Below are 14,922 nucleotides of genomic sequence, written 5' to 3' on the forward strand. Positions count from 1 at the left end.
GCTTTTTTAATATTCACTGTCAAATTTTTTAATTTGTTCTTGTTCTTTTTGGCATCGCTGAAATAATAAAAAAAAAAAAATATATATTTAATACACCTTGACAAAGTTACTTTAGTAAAAATAGAAGTTGGTAGAAATGGTGTACAAAATGTATTTGAAATCGACTGATTTGCTGTCATGAGCACTTAACATTAAGACTTGCATTTATTTTGTAAATATTTACATTTAAAAAATGAGTAAAGCCAACATAATAACAAATTGTTACGGCGCGATATGGTCAATGTTTCAATTAATCTATGATAACTATAGAAACTAAAGAAAAATAAAAAAAAAATCTTGTTTTGTAATAATAATAAAAATGTCTTACAATGTACATTTCCCTCCACGTTTCCATCTCATGCCGTTGTTGTTTCCTAAAGTGCTTCTCGCAGTATTTCTGCCATAACTGGGCAGTGTCTTCCATAAGATAGGGATTGAAATGTTCCAGTACAAAAAGTTGCTGAGGGGTTGCTTTGTCTACAACGGGCTTCAAGAGTTCATATGGCACGCCGCCCGTGTACTTGAGGGCTAGTGACAAATAATCATTTCTATTAGTCTTGTATTTTAATACATTACAAAATAAATGATAGTCGTTTAAGTAAATTCGCGCATCGCTAGTCGACAATTTAGAAGCTGTTTTTTAAATAAGAATAATTCTGAATATCTGGGTAATCTCCTAGATGTTAATTGTCTTACGTTCTCAAAACACATTGTAATTAATGTCCAGGAATTTGGTATGATTGTGTGGCACTTATAACTATGTAAGGGGAATAAAAAAATACATTACCATCAATGTGTTCCTGTAGAAGATGAACACACATTACGTACAGCGTTGGAATTTTTCCCATTACTTTATTACCGGAATATACTTTAGTTCTGAAATTTTAAAGTATGTTAATAAACATAACTCAATGGTTTCATAGTATAATTTCGAGTCTTGGTGAAAAGGTCCAAGCTACTAAATAAAAATAATAATAATGCTATTCATGTTTGAATAAAGTTTTTTTTTTTTTGTATGAGAATTTTTAAAATAAAAACAAATTAAAAAATCAGACATGAAGTAAATAAACTTAGTAGATAAAATGAACTCAAAGACCCTACTTGGTGGAGTAAAAAATTATCTTTACAAATATTATAAATGAGAAAATTAGTTTGGTTGTATAACTAACTTATCTTTACAAATATTATAAATGTGAAAGTGAGTTTGGTTGTATAGCTAAAACTCTTTACAAATACTATTAAAACATGAAAATCATATTCGTGAATACAAAATTCCAAAGAAGACAGATTTAGAAATCGTACCTTTTTGCCTATTTTTTTTTAAAAATGTATGACCACAGATATACTTAGTTATACTTTCGTATACATATTAAAAATATATGAAATCCAATAAAAACAATAAGAAATGCTTTTTACCTTTGGTTTTTAGACGATATTATGGTGCTCATGGCCTCTTCATCAGTAAAATGTGACAGTAGTTTAGGCGGCGAGTTTGGCTTATAGTTCGATGATATTTTTGACAAAGCCGAAATTTCGAAAGCAGACAGTGGTGCTAGCTTGGCATTCGGTGCCAGAAGGACGGCCGGGCTTACATCATTAGTTATTGAATTGGGCGATTGAGTTTCTTTAACAGTTGTGGATTTCTTTTTAGGTTTTGCTGGATATAACATTCCTAGGGCTTCAGCAAAACTAGCACCTAGAAACCAAGAGAAACAAATATTATAAAACGTATTAAAAAAATTGACAATTTTTATATTTATGACTCACTAACCTGAGCCGCAATCGATGCCGTCTTCATTATCCTCACTATTATTTACATGATTATTTTTCTTTGGTATATATCTTCTTTTGATTTACTACTGCTTGACTTGCTGCTCCTGTGAGAGGACGAGGAGCTGCTAGACTTATGTTTCTCATGTTTACTTTTATTTTCACCGCATTTAGATCTACTTTGATTCGAGGGTTTTTCACTCTTACTATTTAATTTTTCTTTTGAGGAACTGCTTCTATCTTTCAACTTTTCTTACTAGAGGAACTATGTTTTTCTTTAGAAATTATATATTAATTATTTGTAATGTATTAAAATACAAGACTAATAGAAATAATTATTTGTCACTAGCCCTCAAGTACACGGGCGGCGTGCCATATGAACTCTTGAAGCCCGTTGTAGACAAGGCAACCCCTCAGCAACTTTTTGTACTGGAACATTTCAATCCCTATCTTATGGAAGACACTGCTCAGTTATGGCAGAAATACTGCGAGAAGCACTTTAGGAAACAACAACGGCATGAGATGGAAACGTGGAGGGAAATGTACATTGTAAGACATTTTTATTATTATTACAAAACAAGATTTTTTTTTTTTATTTTTCTTTAGTTTCTATAGTTATCATAGATTAATTGAAACATTGACCATATCGCGCCGTAACAATTTGTTATTATGTTGGCTTTACTCATTTTTTAAATGTAAATATTTACAAAATAAATGCAAGTCTTAATGTTAAGTGCTCATGACAGCAAATCAGTCGATTTCAAATACATTTTGTACACCATTTCTACCAACTTCTATTTTTACTAAAGTAACTTTGTCAAGGTGTATTAAATATTTTTTTTTTATTATTTCAGCGATGCCAAAAAGAACAAGAACAAATTAAAAAATTTGACAGTGAATATTAAAAAAGCGCAAGAAGCGAAGAAAGCGCCCGTTAAACAAACAAAGATGGTTTACTTTGATACTGTTGTGAAACCACCCCGGAACATCGCACGAGCGGCTGCTACCAGTCCAGCAGCACGGGTGGCAGCCCTGGCCACACCGCTCACAATTCGCGCCGGAAGCGGCCGACCCGCACCCTCGCCTTCCCCTGCGTCTGTGCCTGCGCTCACTTCGTTCAAACCCAAGAAAGCGCCTCTCATGCAAAAAGTTCTGAAATTCATGCGAGGCCACAAGCGATCATAGACATCGTTGACTACTTATGTTGTGTAACAATGGTAGATATATTGTGTTTTATACACACTGTCAATTTTATATTTAACTGGTCGAATGTTTGTTCCTTGTAAACCAAATATGACAGTGTACGTGAATATATACATGTGTAAAATAGAACAAATTTGATTGTATCAAAATTTATTAAACTTAAGTTTTAGATATGTAAGTAGTGTAATTCGGCATTACGAACTACATTGTTGCTTCTTTGTAAATAAATTGTAATATAATTATTAGTTTATAATTGTAGATCTTGTAGTCTGTAATCCTTTTCCTATAGTTAGTCATTTCATTAGATTTATTGGAATGTTGTAATGAACCAAACGTGCGGGTTGCTGTGATATGTTCGAAACATAAATATTTTGTGATGTAGATATATATTGTGTTCTGTACAATATATTTTTATACATTGCTTTGTTAGAAGTATAATTACATAATGTATATGCTTTTCATAGTTAATACTATCAATATAAATCGTTTTCATGTTCATTACACATCCCATCTATTTCAGATCAAATTAATAGGATCCCTATTGATTTGACCTGAATATTTTTACTTTTAGTATTAGAGCATTTACTTCTGCTGTGTTAAATGAAATAGAGTATAGATCTTTTGATTAATAAAATAATACACATAAATTGATCATCATTTTAATCTGTTTTTATTTAAACCCAAAATTTTACACCCATAAGATGCAATTCATATCAAAATTACAGTTATAAATATATCAGTATAATTGTTATAATTACAGTACAATACAGTTGTTATAATTCATAATAAAACAGTCATGTAGAAGATTCATGTCATGTAAATTGTGGATTTTAATGAGTGTTTTATTTTATTTATGTATTATATATATGTACATATATTCTAACACTATATTAGTTTTATAAAATACACACATTCTAACATATAATCTCTATTTATTTTCTACTCAATAGAACTTTTATTTGACAGTTTTCTTTTTGGGTATTATAATTAAAAGCTATAATATAAACACATGAAATACTTATTTACATTACAAATTTAAATTAATTCCCATTTTATGCATGTGCTGAAAAAAAGTACAATGTTTATGTAGTGTATGTAACACATTTGTTCACTTTCAGTATTTGGTTGTATATTTTTTGTGTTTGTTGTCTCATGACTCCGTCAGTTGTAATCCAATTTAGAAAATTCTTTTTTTTTTATTTAATAAAGATATATTTACAAATTGGCCCCATAGAAGTTTTAACAAAATTGGTACAGTAATTTAGATTGTTATTCAAAATAACTGTTTTTTTTTTATGGAACAGTCTTAATTATTTAAAGTATTATTATCTTCTTAAAACATAAATGATTAATTTTAATTTTGACTACAACAGTAACTACACTTACTTAAAATACAGTGAACATACAAAAAATTACTTACTGTGAAATTTGTAATTTACATTAATTACTATTATTACACTGTTGTACATTAAAAATAGTTTACTTAAATATTCACATAATATATGCTGGAATTTTTTTCAACCGTGAAGCAGTTGTGTTTGCATGGCTGTGTTTCGGTTTGAAGGGTGGGATATGGCGTGAATTTACTGGGTACAGAGGAATAACACCTGAGTCCTCAGGAATGGCAACGTATGGGGGGAATCATGGGCGAAACAGTATACTCTGTTATGTCCATGGTACTGCTCATGTCTATAGACAACGGTTACCACTTTCCATCAGGTGGCTTGTATGCCATTCAAAGTTGTATTAAAAAAAAATAATTAACGTCCGTTTTAACTTCATCAGATGAACATATTCAACTGCTTTATATAAACCTAAACATTCACCAGTAAATACAGATGGTCTTGAGGGAGTTTAATTTTCTGGACTATGTTAAATTTTTTATAATATACACCAACTCCTCCGATGGCATCAGAGGATTGTTTAGAAGCATCTATATAAATATGATGATAATTTTCTCAATTCTTATCAACTGTAGCGTTTGAAAATATTATTGGCATTAGGTTTTCCCTTTTCAATACCTATATTAAAAATAATATTGGGTATTGTAAGCAATGCACTGAATTGAAGTGTATAGAATAAATAGGTAGTTTTAAACTATTATGTGTAGGAGCAGATAGAGCGGTATATGTGTCATAACTGTTTACTAATATACGAGGTTTGTCCGGAAAGTACGTATAAAAGTTTTTAAAAATTTTATTTTACAATTATTCAGGTAAATCAATTTTATCCCCTTCAAAGTACTCCCCCTGTGACATAATGCACTTGTGCCAACGCCGTTTCCACTGTGAGAAGGCTCCTTGAAAGTCCTCTGGTTGTAGGTTTCTCAGCTGCCCCGTCGTAGCTTTTTTTTATCTCATTTATGTCCCCCAAATGCCGCCCCCGAAGTACCAATTTGGTTTTTGGGAACAAGAAGAAGTCACACGGGGCCAAATCCGGCGAATAGGGGGGGTGTTCGGTCACCGTAATGGAATTTTTACTCAAAAACTCACGGACAACAAGAGAGGTGTGGGCAGGGGCATTGTCGTGGTGAAGAATCCAACGCCCCTCTCGCGCCAATTCTGGACGAACTCGTGCCACACGAGCTTTGAGGCGTCTGAGCACATCGACGTAGAATTTTCCATCAACTGTCTGGCCTGGAGGGACGAATTCTTGATGGACAATCCCCCGAACATCGAAAAAAACAATCAACATTGTCTTGACATTTGAGCGGGATTTTCTTGATTTTTTTGTTCGTGGTTCCCCGGATGTCTTCCACTCTTTGCTTTGGGATTTTAATTCGACATCAAATTGCTGCAATGCGCTGCTCTTCAACGGAAGCGGGCTCCATGCCGACGGGGTTTCGTTAAGAGGTAACTTCACAGATGGCGTGACAAGCCAGTTCGCACCGCACGGCGGTCAGACCAGAACTGAAGCATTGTTAGGGACATAAGGAAGGGGTCCTGCGCTTACCTGGCCTCCCCACTCCTCTTTCTCGCATTCCAGAACACTTTTATACGAACTTTCCGGACAGACCTCGTAGGTGGTTTCTTATGTTTCCAATGAGGAACTGATTTTACTAAATTTGATAATCTATTTAATTTTGGTATAAAAGGATGATGAGAAAACTGTAAACATTCGATGTATATTTGGTTCAAGTTTTTTTACTTTCCCTATTTGCTTCAAGTGGATTAATACAGTTTTATCACTTACTCCGAAGCCTGCAGCTATCTCTGAAGTACTTTGTGATGGATCTGCTTCTACAATAGCCTCTAATTCTTCATTTTCTACTTTGGTCTCCGGCCGTCTGAAGGTCGTAATTTCCAGAACGAAAACGTTGAATCCAAAAACGTACTGTGCTTTCTTTTGCGACACAAGTGCTGTACACATCATTAATCTTTCGAGCTGTTTCTGCAGCACTGGTCTCACGGTAGAACTCGTACTCGTAAATATACCGATATTTCATGTTTTCCATTGGGCGGTAATAAGCGACGCAAAGGGAAAAGATAATGAGGAAAAAACAATAAAATGACTATTTTCAAAACTCAAATGTACTAGCTAAATGAATTCATAAATTTGAATTTGGAATTCTTAATCAAAGAAAAGATATTTCAGATTAAAGTGGTCAGTACGATAAAACAGTAATTTCATATGTAAAGACCTAATATACAAAGTATTTTATACGTTAAGTTGCTATCCGTGCACTAAATTTCATTGTTATTTGTTCAGTCAAGTAAGCATTGATTGAGTAACAAACATTTTTATAAACCTTCGTATTTATAAGTAAAAGTAGTAATAATACCAATTTAATTTTAATTGATTGATTCTAAGTGGTTGTATAAATTAATTTCCCTGTTTAGTTGTATAATGACATTGAATAATGACTATTAAATAAAGTAGTAGTTTAAGTGATTGATTATCTCTTGTACTTTATTTACTTTTTTATAATCTGTGACATGCTCTTTTTGTTTACATGTGTCAGACTTATATAATTTCCCTACTAGCTTTAAATGTATGGATTTGGTCAGAAAATATCATACCAATGTTCATTTAAATAACGAAATCACAATAGCGCCAACTTAACAAAAATACTGTCAAATGTAATGCAAATGAATGCCATTTAAATTTTTTGTGGAACAGTTCTTTTTATTTTGATGTGGGAATTACGACTATATATAATTAATATTGACTCTAATTCGAAGTAATGACTCTTAAAAATGACCAGATTACGAAAACTGTTGAAAACCTGTGTTCACTATCGATTGAACTGTTTAATTATTTTTAAAGGCGGATGAAATAAAAATCTCCTTATTCATAAAAAAAAAAACTAAACGTATAATCAACCTATTTTAGCTATAGAACAGTTTTGTTCTTTTCTTTCGAGCTATTAATTTGAAAGAAAAATACAAAACACTAATATTTAAAATATAACTTCCAAAAAAGGAGGAGTTCCTTAATTCGACTGTAATATTGTATGTTTTTTTATGTATTTGTTACGGGATTACTCCGTCAATTGTAGATCAATTTTGAAAATTCTTTTTTTGTCGAAAGGGGTATTGTCTTGAGATGGTCCCATTGTCACCATGTCAGGATCTGATGATGGGATCCCAGGGAAATCGAGGGCAACTCTCTATACTTTACAGGCACTTACAATATATTTCATGTACTTTCTAAAGCTATTCAGATATTTGCGTCTGGTAGTCATCATCTCATGTTGCTTAACTGATGATGAGAGGTACAACTCCTTAACGGTTAGGAGTTAAGAGATAATTCCTGAAATATTAGGCACGTTTAGACCGTTAGTAGTATTAATTCAAGTAATATTCAGATGAGCTGACGATGGAGTACAACTCCTTAACGGTTAGGAGTTAAGGGATAATTCTTTAAATATCATAGGCACGTTTACACCGTTAGTTGTATTCTTTCAAGTCACATGAGCTGCCAATAAAATAGCATTCCTTAACTCTCAGGAGTTAGGAAATAATACTGCAATATGTCGACAGAAGCTACTTAGCACTTCTTGGATAGATGTGGATGTGCAAGATGTGTCTTGATTTCATAACCGACTTCAAAAAAAGAGGATTTTCTATGTTTGACTGTATATTTTTTATGTACATTCACCGTATGTATACTACATCAATTGTGGACCGATTATGAAAATTCTTTTTTTGGCACCAATTCAGAATCTGGATCCCATGAAAATCGAGGAAAATTTTTAGTGTAAATATAAAAATATATTTATAAATATATAAACTTTAAATAAAATAAACCGACTTCAAAAACCACAAAACGTTAAAAGATACAAAAAGTAAAAAATAACAAAATGCAAATTTAATCCAATTCAAATAAATTTCATTTCATTTTATAAAAATTTTAAATAGTTATGTAATCACCTAAGAAAATACATAAAAGTTTAATACTTATATTTTTACTATTAATTTTAACATTAATTAATTAATTAGCTAAGTATTAAAAACGGAACAGTAACATTTCTAAAAAAAGAGCTCGTCAGCCAATCGCCTTTTCTTCACACGAGTCTTGCTTGTTGTATGATGTTTCTGTTGTGTCGCACGCAACAGCCACACAGCATTCACAGCAATCGAATGTAGTTGACGTTATGACGAACAGTCGGCCGAGTTGCGTGCGACAGTGATCCGAGCGAGGATCGCATTCATATCACGGCTGTGACGTAGTTAGCACCGTATTGGCTTTATACAAGTTGATTCAAATTGATAGAAAAGCCAGTTCGAATTGAGCCGGCGGCAATGCAGCTAGATTAACTAGAATTTGTTCGATTCGATTCGCCCATCGCTATTGCCAATCTGTATACTTTGTACGCCAAAAGTAGATTAGGATAATTTTATTTCGTTTATATTATTATTTTTAATCTTCGTTCTCACAAAATGTTTACTTTAAAAATATACATAGTTCCACATGATTGTTCTTTAGCCATAAATTATAGTTTTTTAGCTATAACGCATAAGATAGTGCAGTTAAACAAATTTAGATACAGACGTAGTATAACATTATATAATCTAAGTTTAGTTAGTTTTTATTTTACTAGAAAATAAAGGAATATATTCATTTAAGGTGCTAATGTGAGCAAATAAATTGTGGTCAGCTAGAAGGAAGAAATAAAAATCAAATTGAATGTATATATTATATTATCCTGTTGTACTATATTCCACACATCTAGATGGATCTGTTGGGAAGTATTCTTGACATTTTGTCATCAATCTTTTTAGAGCTTGAATGTATTTTCTTTGAGTTTCGTCATTCATTACATGAGCTACATTTTTGGAAAAAATCTTTTCACGTCCAGTACGAGCATGAATACCCACCATAGTTACACCAATGGGCCATGGGGCATTGCCTATTGCCATCTGTAGATATGCATCGCTAGCCTAGAAAGATAAAAAAAAAATTATATTTAAACCAAACCAATGCTTGTATATATAACATAAAAAAAAATAAGAAATAAAAACATTTTTGAGTCAATAATCTAATTAGTGTGTTAGTTTAATACAATTTTCGATCATCACTTTCTTTTAAATAACATGAGATGAATAAACTCAATATCAAACATCTGTTCTTAACTAAATATTGAACAAATTTTTAAACTTACCATAATATAATTTCTTTCTAATAAATGTTTTGTAATTTCCATAAGACTATCACAAATATCCTCTGGCAAATTTTTCTTCTTCAATTTCCTCATTAGAGGTTTAAGATAAACTTGTGTTTGCGTGAATGTTGCTCTTGTCATTTTATGTTTTATTGCCGTTTTTTCAGCTGCAGTTGCAGAATTTAGTTGTTGACCCCATAGTTTAAGGAGGAACTGTAAATAAAGGTAGATTGCCTCACTTATAGGAAATGTAATGTTTATGTGTGGTAGATTTTGTATTATTATAATTTTATATAAAAACTTAATGTGGTAATATGTGTTGTGTTTTTATTTATTAACTTACTGAACTGCATGGGGGGTATCATGGGCGAAACAGTATACCCTGATATGCCCATGGTACTGCTCATGTCTATAGGTGACGGTTACCACTTTTCAGTTTTTTTGCCATTCTAAGTTGTATAAAAAATAAAAAAAATCTATTTTTCTATTTGTATTTAGAAATGATATTAGAAATAACATAATAAATACCTGTAAAAGAGTCATAATTACATTCATATCATGATTTCTGTCACCTTGACCCATTGTTTTGGCCATTTCTTGAATAAATTCATATGTGATGGAGTCATCTAAAGCATCTTCTTTCAAAGACTTTTCAGTGTCAGTCTAAAAATAAAATAAATATTAAAAATTGTAATTTAATTAAGAATACATAGACATGTATTGCATAACAAGGAAGAGCAAGTTTTAAAAAACTAATAAGTGAATTTACTTAAAAATATATGGGCATGTGTTGTGTAGACATGAAGAATATAAGAAAGGTAAAAATAAATAAAGGTATTAAGTATGATTCTATAAGGTTAGAGGAAGATTTAAAAAGACATGAATAGACTGTGTAAAAGATGATATAGCCAAAATAGGAGTGAAGGCGGAAATGGCTGTGCATAAATTATAAAAGAGGAAGATATATTAAACCAACCCTAAATAAATAATTGGAAAAATAGAAGGATAATCATTAAAGATACAGAATTTTTATAGAAAACTGTCATAAGAATTGTGTAAAATAGTTTTTAAGTTTAGAGGATTGACCAAAAATACATAAAGGTATCTTCAATATTATTATAATAGCCACCACTGCTTTTTGATGCAAATAGGTTTCAATATTATTTGATCAGTACAGTAATCATGAAAATTGGTTCATTATACTGTTACATTCTTTTTCATGAAGCATTTATGTTATCCATTTTGTTGTATTTTACTATTACATGCTGATGAAAGCCATTAATATAAGTTGTACCTCCCGTACTGACTTCACAGCTGGAGTTGCCATGTCAGTATTGGAAAACAAAAATTCTATTTATATATATATATATATATATATATATATATATATATATATATATATATATATATATATATATATATATTATTACACTAAATTAAATTTTAGTATAAAATTACCTGTGTTCCAAGTGCTAATATTTCATTTAAATAAGCTTGATCTACTTCTTCCATAGCTTCCTGGAAGTCATTTCTAAAACCCTGAAAATGATAAAAACAAAGTTAATTTAATACATAATTATACAAATATTGCAAACAGTACGCCTACAAAACTTGGGCTGTATTATTAAAAAATAATTTTGTTATTTCTTTTTAAATATGCTGTTTAAAAATAAAACAGGTAGTATCTGAGTCTCAGACTCAGATACTACTAACTGAAATGAAGTGGTAAGGTAGTGACTAACATTTGAAAATTCAGTTGATACAAGTACTAGCTTATGGTACACTTTTTACCACTTCTGCTTAAAGCCTACTTAGTCCTCAGGTAGTCAAATAGGAGTATTAAACTTACACTAAGGGCTTTCTAAGAGTGTTTAAGGTAGATATTTTAACAGACTGTGTTAGTGTTTACATTGACAATTTGTATTGGAAACTTAGCTGTGCATTTTATACATGATTTCAGATCAATCAATATAAATGTAAATACAATTGCATCTTAATTTGTCATCTTCAAAAAGAAGGATGTCTGAATTGGGTTATATATTTTTTTATGTTTATTACCTCATAATTCATTAGTTGTAAATTGATTTGGAAAATTCTTTTTTATCTGAATGAATATACTTATACATTGGTCATATAAAAATTCTATCAAAATGAATACAGTAATATTTGAATCAAAATAACTAATTTTGCCACAATTGAAGTCAGTTTTGTTTTTGGGGAACACAATCTTATTTTACTTCTTATTTTAACGTGTTTAATACCCGTTATGTCGGTAACAACTCTGTTTTTATAATAAAGATAGAGTTATCACTGACACTTATTAAAACAAGAATCTAATATTTAAAAACATATTGGCTACTTACTCTGTTTGCCTCAGGTTCCTGGATTTCTATCCTTCTTAATCTCCTAAATGATTGAACTTCATTTTCTCCATACAATAAAATGGGATGGCCTCGTTCTCTCAATCTTTTGATTACTTCAGATCTTGGTAATGATACAACTTCTGTTTGTTCTACTTCTGATTTCTCTTGTTTAGTAGCTATAATTTAATTATAATGGTTATTGATTATCTTAACTATTCTCCCTTGGAAGGACATTGAGTATTTAGACAGACACATAAAAAAAAAATTAAAAAAGACTGATTTAGTCAATACTTCTTATATGAATCACAAAGTGATTGAGAAGACTAACCAATATATATCCAATGGAAATTTTCAAGACAGTGATGGCTCAAAAAAGCTACATTGATATGAATTCACACAACATGAGGCCCATTCTCTGGTGTCATTTCTCTTATCTCATATTTTGTCTATCAAGTCTATTACTAGCAATATAGGGTATATTGCTAGCAATAGGGTTCATAGACAAAATAGATTAGATTGACCTCCATGTGGTTTCCTAGAAACCATAGTCATTAAATTTGGAATTTGTCATGATGACCTGCTTTAATCTTCCCTGTTATCCTACCAGTATATACTGATAGTGCAGGTGAGGCTACCATTCCATAACATATAAAAAAAATTGATAATTTCAGAAAGTTACTGTTTTATGGGCCAACATAAAATAAATTTATTTTATGGTTGATTTAAATCTGTTAAACATTTATTTCAAATTGGTTTCTAGAATAAAAAATGCACTGAAATTTTAATTTTAAAGATAGATTTAGAGAAATGGCACCATAGTTCCTTACAATCAACCCCAGTGAGTAACTAACCAACTAACCCTTTTTTTTTCTTCTGTTTATCGCAAAGAGAAACCTGCCCATACATTTCATGTCTACCACATATTAACAATTTTTTTTAATTTAGATATCCTGAATTGTTAAAATGATATAATTATAAAGAGCAAAAAAGGACCATGGATCTTTGAAAATATCTTAAAGCGAGTGTGGGACATGCTATTCTAACTCGTATTAATAATTCTGACAAATCATATATATAATTAATGCAAACTATTTGTCTTAGATTAATATAAAAATATGATTTCACAACATATTAACATTAATTATTGGGTATTTACCTCTTTCAGATTGCTCCACCTTATTATTGCTATCCACATCCTCAGTTTTACATGGTCCATACTTTTTAAAGTATTCCTCTTGTTCCTTAGCTAATAGATCACCTCTTTTAAAATATTTTTTGTTCTTGTTTGGATCCTAGATAGAAATAAAATTTGCTTTAAAACAATTTATGTAATTTTTAAGATTTATTTTAGATAAATTTAGATAAATTATGAAAAAAATTATATAGCACCATAAAATAATTTGAAAGGGATTTACAGATTTATTTATACTATTTTATGTATACTTACAAGAATATTTTTTTCTTCTAGTAATTTTCGCTTTTTAGCTATTTCAGCTTTTAAAATATCCATTGCAATTAGGAAATTATAATAAATATGCTTATTACGGAATGATAAGAAATATAACTCGACCACTTTAAGCACAATATTGTTTAATTGAAATTTAGATAACAATTTTGTATGTATCTGTAATTTTAATTACTTTGAACGAGTAGCGCAATTTATATGTTTACACTCACGAAAACTGATTATTTGATTTAATTTAATACGTATTATGCTACAAATACAAGAACATAAAAATAAACTTCGTATTACTACGACTGACTGCGACTGATGTGCGCAGGGTTGCCAGAAAATCTTTTTATTTTTACTTAAATGTCAAAAAATTTCTTCAAATTGATTCGATTTGGTTCAATTTCAAACTTGTGTTGGTTTTTACTACGTTTTACCTTGAAACTACTATACAAACGGTGCAAAAAAGCAGCACTCTATTGTACACCTAACTTTTTCACCTTCTGTTAGTCACCGTCAGGGTAGGTCGCCACCACCACGCCTCGCGGCCACGTGTTGCGAGGCAAGGTCCCGTCTGCTATTAGGACCAAGTCGTCCATCTTGATGGCTCCGTGTGTAGCTCGGGGCTCCCGCCGGTGTTGTAACTCGGGTAGGTACTCCTTCACCCACCGGTTCCAGAAGCAGTCAGCTAGCCTCTGGCTGGCACGCCACTCCCTGTGTCCCGCCGCGTCGCTCTCCGTGAAGCTGCCTGGCAGTGGGACGCGCGATGGACCGCCCAATATGAAGTGATTGGGGGTTAGGGCGCTGTCGTCGTCTGCCGATGTTGACACGTGGGTTAGCGGTCTGCTGTTGAGGGTGTGCTCGACCTCGACCAGTAGAGTGTGGAGGACCTCTTCCTTGGGGGCCCGCTCGTTCAACGTAGCGGCTAGTGCGGTCTTCACGCTACGCACCAACCGTTCCCACGCACCTCCCATGAAGGGTGCGCTCGGGGGAATGTAGCGCCACCGGATGAAATTGACTGATGACTCTTCTTGGATGGCTTCTTCGGCTGCTTTCCTTAATTCGACGTCGGCACCTTTGAGATTGGTGCCTTGGTCGGACCATAACTCCGTGGGACACCCTCTGCGGCTTATGAAGCGCCGCAGGGCCATTATGGCGGAGTCCGTGCTGAGGCTGCCGGCGATCTCCAGGTGGACTGCGCGCGTCGTTAGGCAGGTGAAGAGCACTCCGTATCGCTTCTGGTGAGTGCGGCCCACCGTTACGGTCATAGGCCCGAAGTAGTCTAGGCCGGTGAACGTGAACGGTCGCTGATGATGCGCCAGCCTGCTCTGTGGATGGTTGCCGGTTGACAGCTGCGCCGGTCTTGCTCTTCGTAGGCGGCACAGCTGACACCTCTTCAGCTCACCGCGGACGGCGTGTCGTAGGCGCAACACCCACAAGTGTTGTCGCACCTCGTTCGTGGTGATCTCGAAGCCGCCGTGGTGAAGTTTTTG

General features: G+C 32.7%; 3 protein-coding genes across 3 annotated transcripts; 1 reads left to right on the forward strand and 2 right to left on the reverse strand.

The window, feature by feature from the left end:
• LOC128200477 (transcription elongation factor B polypeptide 3-like) lies at positions 1-2,055 on the reverse strand. Its single transcript, XM_052894016.1, has 5 exons — positions 1,811-2,055; positions 1,456-1,735; positions 827-915; positions 368-567; positions 1-57 (listed from the first exon to the last, which is right to left on the reverse strand). The coding sequence occupies exons 2-5, from the start codon at positions 1,707-1,709 to the stop codon at positions 7-9; spliced, it is 594 nt and encodes a 197-aa protein (XP_052749976.1). The 5' UTR covers positions 1,710-1,735; positions 1,811-2,055; the 3' UTR covers positions 1-6.
• A 106-nt stretch (positions 2,056-2,161) lies between these two features.
• LOC128200476 (transcription elongation factor B polypeptide 3-like) lies at positions 2,162-3,642 on the forward strand. The gene is made up of 2 exons (XM_052894015.1): positions 2,162-2,358; positions 2,664-3,642. Exons 1-2 carry the CDS (start codon positions 2,327-2,329, stop codon positions 2,992-2,994), a joined length of 363 nt encoding a protein of 120 aa, XP_052749975.1. The 5' UTR covers positions 2,162-2,326; the 3' UTR covers positions 2,995-3,642.
• Positions 3,643-9,137: 5,495 nt separating this feature from the next.
• Positions 9,138-13,756, reverse strand: LOC113517866 (pre-mRNA-splicing factor 18). Its single transcript, XM_052894017.1, has 7 exons — positions 13,427-13,756; positions 13,136-13,271; positions 11,980-12,155; positions 11,075-11,155; positions 10,145-10,279; positions 9,617-9,829; positions 9,138-9,395 (listed from the first exon to the last, which is right to left on the reverse strand). The coding sequence occupies exons 1-7, from the start codon at positions 13,487-13,489 to the stop codon at positions 9,156-9,158; spliced, it is 1,044 nt and encodes a 347-aa protein (XP_052749977.1). The 5' UTR covers positions 13,490-13,756; the 3' UTR covers positions 9,138-9,155.
• Between the last annotated feature and the right edge of the window lie 1,166 nt (positions 13,757-14,922).

The sequence above is a fragment of the Galleria mellonella genome, unplaced genomic scaffold (genome assembly GCF_026898425.1).
Source record: "Galleria mellonella isolate WM207_F2 unplaced genomic scaffold, CSIRO_AGI_GalMel_v1 utg18805, whole genome shotgun sequence".
Classification (NCBI taxonomy): Eukaryota; Metazoa; Arthropoda; class Insecta; order Lepidoptera; family Pyralidae; genus Galleria; species Galleria mellonella.

What these genes read in the sequence shown, in the direction of transcription:
- LOC128200477 (XM_052894016.1), bottom strand. Translation starts at nt 1,709, where the DNA reads ATGTTATATCCAGCAAAACCTAAAAAGAAATCCACAACTGTTAAAGAA. An exon ending in TCTACAGGAACACATTGATG is followed by an intron (nt 568 to 826) that starts GTAATGTATTTT and finishes ATTTGTCACTAG; the next exon opens with CCCTCAAGTACACGGGCGGC. An exon ending in CGTGGAGGGAAATGTACATT is followed by an intron (nt 58 to 367) that starts GTAAGACATTTT and finishes TTATTATTTCAG; the next exon opens with CGATGCCAAAAAGAACAAGA.
- LOC128200476 (XM_052894015.1), top strand. Translation starts at nt 2,327, where the DNA reads ATGAGATGGAAACGTGGAGGGAAATGTACATT. An exon ending in CGTGGAGGGAAATGTACATT is followed by an intron (nt 2,359 to 2,663) that starts GTAAGACATTTT and finishes TTATTATTTCAG; the next exon opens with CGATGCCAAAAAGAACAAGA.
- LOC113517866 (XM_052894017.1), bottom strand. Translation starts at nt 13,489, where the DNA reads ATGGATATTTTAAAAGCTGAAATAGCTAAAAAGCGAAAATTACTAGAA. An exon ending in AGGAACCTGAGGCAAACAGA is followed by an intron (nt 11,156 to 11,979) that starts GTAAGTAGCCAA and finishes TATCATTTTCAG; the next exon opens with GGTTTTAGAAATGACTTCCA. An exon ending in TAATTATGACTCTTTTACAG is followed by an intron (nt 9,830 to 10,144) that starts GTATTTATTATG and finishes CTTTATTTACAG; the next exon opens with TTCCTCCTTAAACTATGGGG.